Source organism: Equus caballus, chromosome 27 (assembly GCF_041296265.1).
Source record: "Equus caballus isolate H_3958 breed thoroughbred chromosome 27, TB-T2T, whole genome shotgun sequence".
Classification (NCBI taxonomy): domain Eukaryota; kingdom Metazoa; phylum Chordata; class Mammalia; order Perissodactyla; family Equidae; genus Equus; species Equus caballus.
In genome coordinates, this window is record NC_091710.1 from 51,749,693 (window position 1) to 51,762,701 (window position 13,009).

General features: G+C 37.6%; 1 protein-coding gene across 2 annotated transcripts in view; it reads right to left on the reverse strand.

Moving 5' to 3' along the window:
• AGPAT5 (1-acylglycerol-3-phosphate O-acyltransferase 5) overlaps positions 1-13,009 on the reverse strand; it is a 51,336-nt gene that overhangs the window by 16,936 nt on the left and 21,391 nt on the right. For both annotated transcript variants that reach the window (XM_023630679.2, XM_023630678.2), the window contains one exon: positions 7,410-7,500. In XM_023630679.2, coding sequence (XP_023486447.1) covers positions 7,410-7,500 — 91 coding nt within the window. The remainder of the gene's footprint in view (positions 1-7,409; positions 7,501-13,009) is intronic.

The window sequence follows — 13,009 nt, forward strand, 5'->3', positions numbered from 1 at the left end:
GTTAAAATGAAATGTTCATAAACTGAGAAAGGTTGAAATCATTAACGTGGTACCTGAGCGTTTGCGGGATCCCCATGGAGGGCTCCTTCCATAGCCCATCCCTAAGTTTCCTGTAATGGGCAGGGAACTGCTATTGCTTTTCTTTTTCTTAATGAAACAAGTATAAAGTAAAGGTTTACCAATAAATATTAGGTCCACAAGTTCTAGCTGAAACACAAAAATCTGACCCAACTACCCTACTGAGCACATGACTAATCTTATCTAGACCACACATTCTAAAAACTACGATGCATCAGAATCATCTGGAAGGCTGAGCCCCACCCCCAGATTTAATTTCTCGATGATGAAAATTAAGATTTTGAGAAGTCTGAAATATAGGTAGAGTCTTCAAGAAACTAGTAAATGTCAAGTAAGCAAGGTATACGTTGAAGACTGACCAATTTTGTAACAGTGAATTAGGGAAAAGAATTTTATTTTCAGAAAGGCTAACATGAAACCTGTCATTAAGAAAACATGGTAAAGCATTTAGTAAGGAAAGTGTCAACATAATATGTAAGTATAATAGCATTGTGTAGTATCATATAAAAAAAATAGTCTAACTATATAAATATAATAGTACTATATAGTATAGCAGTATTAAATAATTATCAATAAAAGCATATGGTAGATAAAAATGATCTTTCTATAACACATTAAAATAGCATTGCAAGAGGCAAAGCTGTTGACAAACAGCATACTAAAGTTTTCAGGAATCGGATCCCTGCTGTAAAGTAAACCCTGCACCTCAGTCAGCTGCAGTCCTCTTGCTGAGTCTTGCTCAGGCCCTCCCCACTGCTCACCAGGAACACCCTCTGGTTCTCACTGGTCTGCCTGCTGCCCAACACTGACTCACCACGTCAGGACTCCTCACACGTCCCCTGGGGCTGTGCTCATGCCCTTCTTCCCCACTGAAAGCCGCCCTCCCTGAGGAGCAACACCTCTACCAACTGAAATACTTCCCGGCCCAGCCCGAGGGCATCCTCCTCTAAGAAGCCTCACCAAACCCACATCTAGAAGCTATTTAACCTAAAGTGTACTTTGCTTATTCTCTTCTTAACATATTCTAGTTTAGTGTAACTATTTATATAAAAATCTTATTTCAATGTCACTGAGGCAGGTAGGCTCTAAAATGCCCCAATAATCCCCATCTCCCAGAATTCACACCTCTTTGTAATCCATCCCCTCAAGTGTGGGCTGGACCCAATGACTTGCTTCCAGCAAACAATATGGCAGAAGTGATGGGATGTCACTTCCAAAACTAGGTTACAAGAGGAGTGTGATTCTGTCTGGCACACCCTACTCTGCTTCCACTGTTGCTACCTCTCCCTCCTTCTCTTCTCACCCCCTCTCTGATCCACTGCTCTAGGGAAGCAAGCTGTCATGTTGTTAGTAGCTCTATGGAGAAGCCCAGGTGGCAAGAAATTGACTCTCTAGCTAACAGCCAGCCAGGACGGGAGGCTTGTCAACAGCCACGTGAGAGCCTGGAAGTGGATTCTCCCCAAGGGAGCCACGACGTGACTAATGACTACAGCTCCTGTTCATTGGAGCCTGTGACAGGCCCTGAGCAAAAAGCCCCCATCTAAGCCACACCAGCTCCTGACCCACATAAACTGTGAGATAATAAATGTTTGTTGTTTTAAGCTACTTTGATTTTGCATAATTTGTTACACATCAAAAGATAACAAATATGATGTTTTATCTCTCCTATTAAATTATAAACTCCTAGAAGACATTACAGCTAGTTGTACGACCTTAGCAGAATGTTTTACATACTATAAATTTAATAAAGACTGGTCAACATTTAAAAGTAGGATCTTATACTAAAATTAAAATCAGCAGACCATGAGGATCTAAAGCACTCTAGCAACTCCCTCCCACGTTCAATTATCTGTTCAACTCATAAAAACCACAAGCGTTTCAAGATGTAATGGATTATTTAATGAGGACAAAATGTCTCAGATTTTACAATACACATGAAAAGTAATGAGGAAAAAATTACCCAAATGTTAAGTTTACTGTTTCCCTTTCATCTTGTCTAACCTAAAATTGTAACTCCTAAACAGAATTAGAGTGGATACAAGAGATGACACACAAGAGTAACTAAAAATTTATATAGTTTAAGCCTATACTCAGGTTTATCAAGACTCCCACAACCGATTCATCTATAAACTATCTTCAGCTTCAAAGAGTAAAATATACATTTTGTTAAAGTCAGAGCTCAGCAATCTAGAATCTTTAGAGAAGGAATAATTCTAGACAGGCAAAATTTTCTGGAACCCTAAGAATTTACCGCATGAAAACCCAAAATTTTGTTTACCAATTTTAGATTGTTTTCTTTCTAAAATATATAAAATTAGAAAACAGCTCATTAAACAAAATCGGATATCTTTACAATAATCTTTTCTGAGACTAATACATAAATGTGAACTGTACCTCCCTAAGGGAAGGATATAAAATGTAACATTCTCTAAACCCATTTGGACACAAAATCCCTTTTTCCAAAACATCCCATGATCTCAGTTGTAGAACAGGATTTTAGAAAAATGGAATTAAGACTATGATTTCTTAAATAAAACATAACGAACGAATTAAAAGACTACTTTTTAATGACTTCCATTCACCGATGGAATACGTTCTCTAACGCTAGGCCCAGTACTGCACGCCTTCCACAAGGGAGACCCATCCCGACCTCACAGATGGAATTCCTACAACTCTTCTTCACTCATCTTTTGTTAAAAATATCAAAATTCTTTGCCTACCTCACATGCCCCATCCATTCATAACTCCATGTCTTTGATATTGTTGTTTCTTATACCTACAATTCCCTCGTCATACACATGGGTCCTAATTCTACATTTCAGATGTCATCTCCTCCTTGCAGTCGTCCAGACACCCTGCGTGTTATTTAGTTCTTTCCTCCCTCAACTCCTGTAGCACATTATGTATGCTTCTAACATCTCATCACTTTAGACACCATATGCATGCGTTCTTATCCATTATCTGGATAAGGACTCACGTCTGCTTCACAATAAGTATTTCTTAAAAATGAAATTAGTATTAGTCTCAGAAAAGAATGTAGTTACAAGATATAAGGCTTATTTACCTTTTACAAAGAAGCCCAAATGGCAACAATTTGAGTTCTTACATCCAGTTTTTTTGTTTTAATGAAAGTATCTTTATTTCACCTTTACTTTTAAAAAAAATATACTTCACCAGGTATAAAAGACTAGGTTAGCCATTATTTAGTTTTAGTATATTGCAAACATCTTGACATTCTACTGTTGCTTTTGATAAGCTCTCTAAGTCAAGTGTCTAACTGCTGCTCCCTTGAGGTGTTTTGTTTTTCCAGATTCCTCCTTTTTTTAATTTCCCCATTGTCATTGGCTGTTCTTCCATTCCTTTATATTATGTTAAGGAGGAGATTCATTTTAATTAATCTTTCTTGGGATTAACTGAGTGTTTTGGATCTGAGGATTGATATCTTTCATCAGTTCTGAAAAATTCCAAACAATTACGACTTCCCATATTTAATATGCCACTCTCATCTCCCTGGGACTCTAATCAATGAGTCAGACCTCTAACTATATCCTCCACACCTCTTATGCTCTTATCTCTATTTTTCTTCTTTTTCTCTTTGTAGGGTATGTTCTAAATAATTTCTTCTGATGCATTTTCCAGTTCAACAACTTAATGTTGTGTCCAACCTGTTGTCAAATATATGCAATGTTTTTCATCTTTTTTTCAATTTATTTAAACTAAAAAACAAAAACAGTTCACTAATGCATACCCCTGCCACCTCTAGCAACCACCAATCTGTTCTCTGCATCTATGAGCTTAATTTTTGCTTTTCCATACAGGTATACTCATTGTACTGCATTTCACTTCATTGTGCTTCATAGACAGTGCAATTTTTACAAAACCTTCCACCAGCAAAAAGATTACGACTCACTGAAGGCACAGATGATGGTTAGCATTTTTTAGCAATAAAGCACTTTTTTTTGTTTGATTGGGTTTTCTTTTTGAGGAAGATTAGCCCTGACCTAACATCTGCTGCCAATCCTCCTGTTTTTGCTGAAGATTAGCCCTGACCTAACATCTGCTGCCAATCCTCCTCTTTTTTGCTGAGGAAGACTGGCCCTGAGCTAACATCCATGCCCAACTTCCTCTACTTTATATGTGGGATGCCTGTGACAGCACGGCTTGACAAGTGGTACATAGGTCCTCACCTGGGATCAGAACCAATGAACCCTGGGTCACTGAAGCAGAACATGTGAACTTAACCACTGTGCCACCAGGTCGGCCCCAGAAATAAAGTATCTTTTAATTAAGGTATGTACATTGTTTGTTTAGACATAAAGCTATTGCACACTTAACAGACTACAGTATAGTGTAAACATAACTTTTACGCACACTGGGAAACCAAATAATTCATGTGACTCGTTTTATTGCAATATTCCAAGGTATGCCTGTATATATATTTTTTTAGATTCCATTTTTAAGGGAGATCAAATGGTATGTGTCTTTCTCTATCTGACTTATTTCACTTAGCATAACGTCCTCAAAGTCCATTCATGTTGTGGCAAACACTTCCTTCTTTTTATGGCTGAATAATATTGCAGTGTGTGTGTGTATAAAATACCACATTTTCTTTATCCATTCATCCATCAATGGACACTTAGGTTATTTCCCTATTTTGGCTATTGCAAATAATGCTGCAGTGAACATGGGAGTGCATATATCTTTTCAAATTAGTGTTTTCATTTTCTTCAAATAAATATGCAGAAGTGGAATTGCTAGATCATATGCTATGATCTATTTTTAATTTTTTTAAGGAATCTCCATACTGTTTTCCATAGTGGTCGCACCAACTTACATTCCCACCAACAGTGCACAAGAGTTCCCTCTTCTCCACATCTTTGCCAACACTTCTCATGTCCAGTCTTATTAGTCTTCTGTTTCATTACTCAGTACCAGCTATCAACTTCTGCCATTATCAATAGATTTACCCATAGCAGTCCCTCTCCTCCACTTTCTAAGTTAGTAGTAATGACCTATTGAATATATATTACATATCAGGCTTTTTATAAACACTATGTCACTGAATCTCATAAACGCCCTGTGAAGGAGACATCATGATCCCTGGTTTACAATAAGGAAATAGACCAAAAGAAATAAAGTAATTTGTCTAGGGTTATATAACTGATATGCATTTGGGAATGCAGCCCAAGGCTAGTGGTAACGTCCATCTAAAAGTAAATACTGACTGAAGAATGATATTAAATACATGCCATGAGGAAAGTTGAAAAGAACTCTGAAGACACAGGCCTAGCTACTCCCAGCACTCCCAGCCAATGCAAGCAGGGCAGGAGGCACGGGAGTACAGTCCTCTTAGACTTTCCAGCCCCAAACAAGCTCCCACCCAAAGGCACTGAGGTGAGAGGCTTCAGCTGACCATGGGAAACAGATGAGCCATCCCTACTGAGCCCTGACCAAAGGGCAGAATTGTGAGGAAATAAAGCGCTGTCACTGTCTGAAGTCACCAAGTTCTTGGGTGGCTTCTTACATAGCAATAGATAATGGAAACAAGAAGTAATTAGATTTTAAAGTATGGCAGTAATGGTGGGGATGGAGAGAGAGAAACTCTAGATTTTGCTGATTTACTGGATGTTTGGAGGGATAAAAGGAAAGAGTCTAGGATGACTCCCAGGTTTTAGACTGAATGATGAAGTTACTAAGACAGGAAATATGAGTGTATGAGTGGAAAGATAAATTCTATCTTTGACATACTGAGTTTGAGATATGCCTTTAGGTCAGTCAAGAAGCTCTCTATTGGGCAATTGTACATACAGGTCTAGCATTAGGCAGAGAGATATGGATGGGAGAAAGCTCTCTGTGAGTCATCAGCAGTCAAATAAATGGTGGCTGAAGCTACGGATTTAGATGAAGGCCATTGTAAAAAGCATAGAAAGTAAAATGAATCAACAACCAAAGTCAGACATTGGAAACAACATATGAAACAGCAAAGAATGAAGCAGAAGAGAAGGCTAAAAAGGAGACTCAGCAGGAATCACCAATGAACTGGGGAAAAAATGGAGAATAGAGCTATACAAGTCTAGGGAGAGAATTTCAGTAAGAAAGTATCAAGAATTTCACATCACATGACAATGAATTAACTAAAATAAACTAAAGTTAAAATGCATTTCCGGGCCAGCCCAGTGACGCCGTGGGTTAAGTGTGCACGTTCTGTTTCAGCAGCCCGGAGTTCAACGGTTCGGATCCCAGGTGCGGACATGGCACCACTTTGCAAGCCATGCTGTGGCAGGCATCCCACAGATAAAGTAGAGGAAGATGGGCATGGATGTTAGCTCAGGGCCAGTCTTCCTCAGCAGAAAGAGGAGGATTGGCAGATGATGTTAGCTCAGGGCTAATCTTCCTCAAAAAAAAAAAAACAATACATTCCCTCTGATGTACTAGTCACATTTTGAAAGCCCACTAGCCACACGTGGGCAGGAGCTACCACTTTGGTCAGAGCAGATAAAGAACATTACCTTTATTGCAGAACGTTCTCTTGGATAGCACTGCACAGACTGACATAGCGTCGTCTACAAGTTATTTGTTTAGTAAGAGCCTGTTGATCCATGCATGGAGACCACACAGTAATTCACAGTCAATCTTCAAGGACACCCTTGAGAACACAGCGGAGCCACGGTTTTCTGTTTACTTCCCAATTTGGTTAAATTGAATAGCTTACTTATCCAATTATCAGTTATCCAATTTTCTAAAATATGGATATTAAGAACATTCCCATCACTGGGGACATTAATAGCTTCCAAGTACTGTGAACCAACTTTGTGTAATATTTTCCAATAGGAACTTCATATATCTTCTAATTTAATTCTTATACAGATTTAGGTATACCCTTGAGGCATATATTTTTTAAGAGATGAGGAAACTGAAGCTCAGTAACATTAGGCAACTTGCAACCATATAAATGTCAGAGTCTGGATTCCAGCCACGGTCTGTCAGCCTGCAGAACAGAAATTCTTTCTGTCACACAGAAGACACACTGTAGAGAAAAGTCCATCGACATAGTCATGACCTAGACAGATTTTAACTAAATCCATGGCACCAGAATGAGTATTGTAGCAAGCACTTGAATTTAATCTCTCAGATATACGTTAATAACGTGAATATTAATTAATGAGAAGAAACGTCATTTCCTAAGAGATAACACATACATTCATTCAAGGAATGAATACAACCATTCATTTCAATTGTTCTAAAACGTAAATATCTTCTCCAGGAACAAAATCTAAAAATGTCATATTTTTAAAAAATATTTTTTCAAATACAGTCAAATTTTTACTTACCTTCCTGAGCAGCAAATGTTTGACTAGCTGAAATGACTTTTGTTAGTTCTGGATTATACCTTGTTCCCTCTGGAAAAATCACAAGATACATCTGTGGAGCATAAAGAAAATTTGGTTTATTTTCTATGAGCTTTTTTGTTACTGTTGTTAATTTACCAATGCTAATCCTATTAAAGCTAAAAGAGTATTTCCTATGGGGGGGATGTACATTCATTTACATATGACCTTCATTTCAGGCACAGCAACCAAAATGTAAAAGTTCACTTAACTCAAAACATAATATGGACTATATTTAAAATGCAGGCCCACATTCACTGGCAGGTCAATCACTAAGAATCTAACAACATTTCTAATTACATGCTAATATTCACTAATTAAAAATTTGGCTATGAAATGCTGACTCATACAAAGCCTCAGTTAATTAAAGGTTTTTTCCCCCCTAAGATTCTACACAATGACATTTTAAAAAGATACAAATTTTAGAAATTAGTGCCCCTAAGTATCAATACCAAAAGTCTATCTCATTTGAGAAAAACTAAATATCAAAAATTCCACAATATAAAAGGTAATAAGTGTTCACATTATAAAAGATACACAGTATTCCTATTTTATAGAGCCCCCTTAATGCATTTTAAATGACAATTTATAAGCAGCTTCATAAACTGAAGTAATGTACTTATAAGTAAAGGAGAATATCAAACTGGATGTTTACTAAGTTATCAATTAGCCTAAGCTTTTACATTTGTCTGCTAGGGAAAGTGAAAACAGAAACAGTAAAACCACACGGTGAAAAACTCTTGACTTTAGAACTAAGTTATAAAAACTACCCCAACATTTTTAATTGGCAGCCAAAAGACAAAAATAAGACAGTGCTATCAAATCTTTTCAAGTACAAACAGAATACAGGAAACAAAAGGATAGAAGGAGCTCATGGGAGAAAATTACGTTCATTTTACCCATCCACGCCAGATCCTAGATAATACCGTCTACCTACACATCCAGTACAGGGGCATTCCCCTATCTGAATGATCTGTGATCATAAAACTCCTACTTGATGAACTTATGCGAGAGTTCAAAGTTTTTCATTACACAAACTTATGATTAATCTCTTCCAAAGTTTCATCTGAAAAACTGGTATACTTATCGCTCTGTATTTTGCATTTTTAGCTTCCATGCAAAAATACAAGCTTTCCACTCACTCATATAAATGTCTTTAGAACCCACTATCTTTGCCTAAGCAGATTTCAAAATGTATTATAGTCAAACGTAATCAAGACAGTTTAGTACTGGCCTGGGGATACACATAGAGATCAATGGAACAGAATGAATGGTCCAGAGATATACCCATATATATGCAATCAAGTTATTTCAAAGGATGGGGAAAAGGATAAGCTTTTCAATAAGTGGTGATGAATGTTCATATTTAAAAATACGAACCTTGACCTTACACCATATGCAAAGATGAACTCAAAATGGATCATAGATCTAAATGTAAAACTAAAACTATAAAACTTCGAGAAGAAAACATAGGAGAAAATCTTAGTTACTTTAAGTTTGGCAAAGACTTCTAAAATAGGACACAAACAGTAGATATTACGAGAGAAAAATCAATACATTGGACTTTAGCAAAATTAAAAACTTTTGTTCTTCAAGGCACTGTTATGAATATAAAATGTCAAGTCACAGATGCAAAGGATTGTACAGGAATATTCTTAGGCATTTTTAGTATTTTCAATAGCCCCAAACTGAAACAAGTTTTGGTATATTCATACAGTGACATACTACTCAGCAGTAAAAAGAAACTATTTATACAGACAATAATGTGGATGAATCTCAAAAATAATTATGTTGAGTGGAAAAAGCCAGATACACTCCAGAAAGAGAGTCCAAACTGTATGATTCCATTTATATAAAATTCTAGCAAATACAAACTAATCTACAGTGACAGAAAGTAGCTCAGTGATTGCCTTGGGATAGAACAGGCACAAAGACATACAAGGAACCTTTGGAGGTACTGGGTATGTTCATTATCTTGATTGTGGTGATGGTTTCATGGGTGTATACACATACCAAATTCATCAAACTCTATACTGTAACTATCTGCATCAATCATACCTCACTGATAATACTTCCATAAGAGACAGGGAGGGAGCCACTAGATAGAAGATGCACTGTGAGCAAAGGCTCTGAGGTGGGAAAGAACTTGGAGCATTGCAGGAACTACGAAAAGGCCAGTGTAATTAAATGTGGAAGTGCAAGAACGGCATAAAACAATTAGACAAGACAAAAAGTTACTACACAGAGTCTTTAGTCTCAGGCGGGGAAAAGGAGGGAGCAGGGAGTGAGTGCTAATAGGTATAGGGTTTCTTTTTGGGATGATGAAAATGTTCTGGGATTAGATAATGGTGGTGGTTGCACAACTTTGCAAATATATGAAAAACCACTAAATTATATGCTTTAAGATGGTGAATTTGACAGTATGTGAAGTATAACAATTTTTAAAAATTAAAAAAAAAACTCCAAAGCCCATTACTACCCCTGCCCCCAACAAGTCAGTGAGTAGGTTCCAAATTCTAAAAGAAACTATTACATAGAATAAAAGTTACATTACAAAAGTAAAATATAGTTTGGCAGTCAGACTATGAATTATTAAAGTCACTGGATAAATGTAAAGTTATTTTACGGCCACTACTCCACAAAGTAAGTGATCTTCTATAGGAAATCATATTTACAAAGAATATAACTAGAGAAAAAGTAGAGAACAGTCTGAATACCTGGCTTCCAATCCCACACCTTCCACTTCAAGCCCTGAGACCCTGAGTAAACTCCTGATCTTCGCTGGCCCTTAAGTTTCCTCGTCTATAAAATGAAATGACTGTGATACCTGCATCACAGAGAGATACTGTAACAATAAAAGGTGATAATTCACATAATCTACTCAATATAGTGCTTGGTGCAAAATCATATTGCAATTTGCTGTTAAAATTAAAACAGATCTGCCTTAGAAATCTGTGATGACATATCTAGCGGGAAGAGGAGTAACATGACATGAGCTGGGTGACCCGTGTTCCCCACCGTCACTCTGCATGCTGCATCCTCAGAAACAGCTGCCTCTAAAGGTGAGGAGGCCAAAGCAGTTCTCCTGGCTCTCGAACGAGAGCCTGGCACGACAGAGAGCAAGAGGCAGAGCCAAGACCTTAAAGTAATACTTTTTCCTCCTTCAGGTGCTCTCATCCGATAACCTCCTTGCTATTACTTTCAAAGTGCTGACAGAAAAGGCAGCTATCTTCTCCAGCCTGGAACTGGAGAAGGTGGCAACAGAGGAAGGGGAAGCACTAAAACTGAGGCACCAGGGCGTGAAAAGAATTCCAACAGGGCAGTCTGACATTTCTGGACTCGCTTCCCAATTAGGAAAATGTAACTGAAATCCCTACGTAAGGACAGGGCGGTAATGAGGACAAGAGAAAAAAAAAAGACAAAATGCTACAAACCACATTATGCAGAAGATTTTTGCTAGTGTTCATATAAATCTCCTATTCTGCTAATTTTCATTTGGAAGGAACCAGAGATTCTATTTCCTTTAGTAATCACCTTCGATATAAGAAAATCTATATTCAAGATGTAATAAACCATTTTAAAAATAGATACTTTATCCTCTAATGGAAAATTAGCAAGCTATTTCACATTAAAAGTCTATTCAAAAGGAAAAAAGCCATTTAAGAGTTTTAAATATACAGTCATGCATCACGTAACAACGGGGATGTGTTCTGAGAAATGCATCGTTAGTGATTTCATCGTTGTGCAAACATCGCATAGTGCATTTACACAAACTTCGATGGCACAGCCTACTACACACCTAGGCTGCATGGCCTAACCTTAGGGGACCGCAGTTGTACACACAGTCCATTGTTGACAAAACATCATTATGTGGCACACGACTGTGTTCAAATTGCAACCAACTATTGAACTGATGCCTTCTATTAAAAATAGCCATTTCTCGGGGCTGGCCCCGTGGCCGAGTGGTTGGGTTCGCGCGCTCCGCTGCAAGTGGCCCAGTGTTTCGTTGGTTCGAATCCTGGGCGCGGACATGGCACTGCTCATCGAACCACGCTGAGGCAGCGTCCCACATGCCACAACTATAAGGACCCACAACGAAGAATATACAACTATGTACTGGAGGGGCTTTGGGGAGAAAAAGGAAAAAATAAAATCTTTAAAAAAAATAAAAATAAAAATAAAATAAATAAAAATAAAAATAGCCATTTCTCTATGCATTGGATAAGTTAATTTTCTTTTAACTGAGTCCCAGTTTCTCATTCACAAATGAAGACTCAGGGTTGCTGTGAGGATTAAAGGAAATATGTGAAAACATAAGCACTGTGTGGCAGGCTCTTAATACATACTAAGTTTCCTTCCCTTCTGGTTTTTAAAAATTCTATCCAGTTTACTAAATAGTTTCAAAGCAGGCACGTGTATATAGAAATAATGTCACAGAATTTTAAATAAATTTTGATTAGCTAGACATCTTTTAATCACTGTCTTCTCTTTAAATAAAAATCTACTTCATATTGAGATGTACAGAATATAAAAAAGGTACTGCATCTCTGCCTTGTGCCCCCAAATTAATCCATTCTAGCAAGTAACAACTTTTTAAAAAAGTTTTCTACAATTATAATCAGAAACATTCAACTCACTAAAAATTCCACTATACATTTACAGAGAAAGAATACAAAAGTGTGGCAGGACACAAAGTTATCTCTTTCCTCAAAGAGCTTATTACTGACTATGGAAGGTGTATATGAATGATCAGAAGACAATTATTTAGCCACACAAATGCATGAGTACGGCAGGCAGAATAATGCCCCTCCCCCACATGTCCACTACTAATCCCCAGGACCTGTGCATATGTTATGTTATGTGGCAAGGGGATTTAAGAGGCTAGTCATTGGACCTCAAGACAATGGGAATATCCTAGACTGTCCACATGGGCCCAATGTAATCACACGGGTTCTGAAATAGGAAAGAGGGAGGCAAAGAGTCAGAATCAGGGAGACAGCCAACAAAAAAAAAAACACCAGACCAGCCACTGCTGACTTTGAAGACTTAAGCCACGAGCTAAGGATGCAGGCAACCTATAGAAGCTGGAAAGGCAAGGAAACAGATTCTCCCTCAGAGTCTCCAGAAAGGACCTAAAGCCCACTAACAGTCTGATCTTATTCCAACGAGCCCCATTTTGGACTGCTGACCTCCACAATGTTTAGAATAATAAATTTGTGTTATTAATTTTTCTAGTTTTATTGAGGTATGATTCACAAAAAAATTGTGTATATTTAAGTTGCACAACGTGATGTTTTAACATACATACACATTGTGAAATGATGACCACAACCAAACTAATTAACATATTCATCTCCTCACAGTTACCATATTTTTTGTGTGTGTGGTACGAAGAGTTGAGATGTAATCTTTTAGCAAGTTTCAAGTACACAATACATTATTCTTAACTATAGTCACCAGGGTGTATATTAGATCTCCAGAGCTCATTCCTCTTGCATAACTGACACTTTGTACGCTCTGACCAACATCTCCCCTTTCCCCAC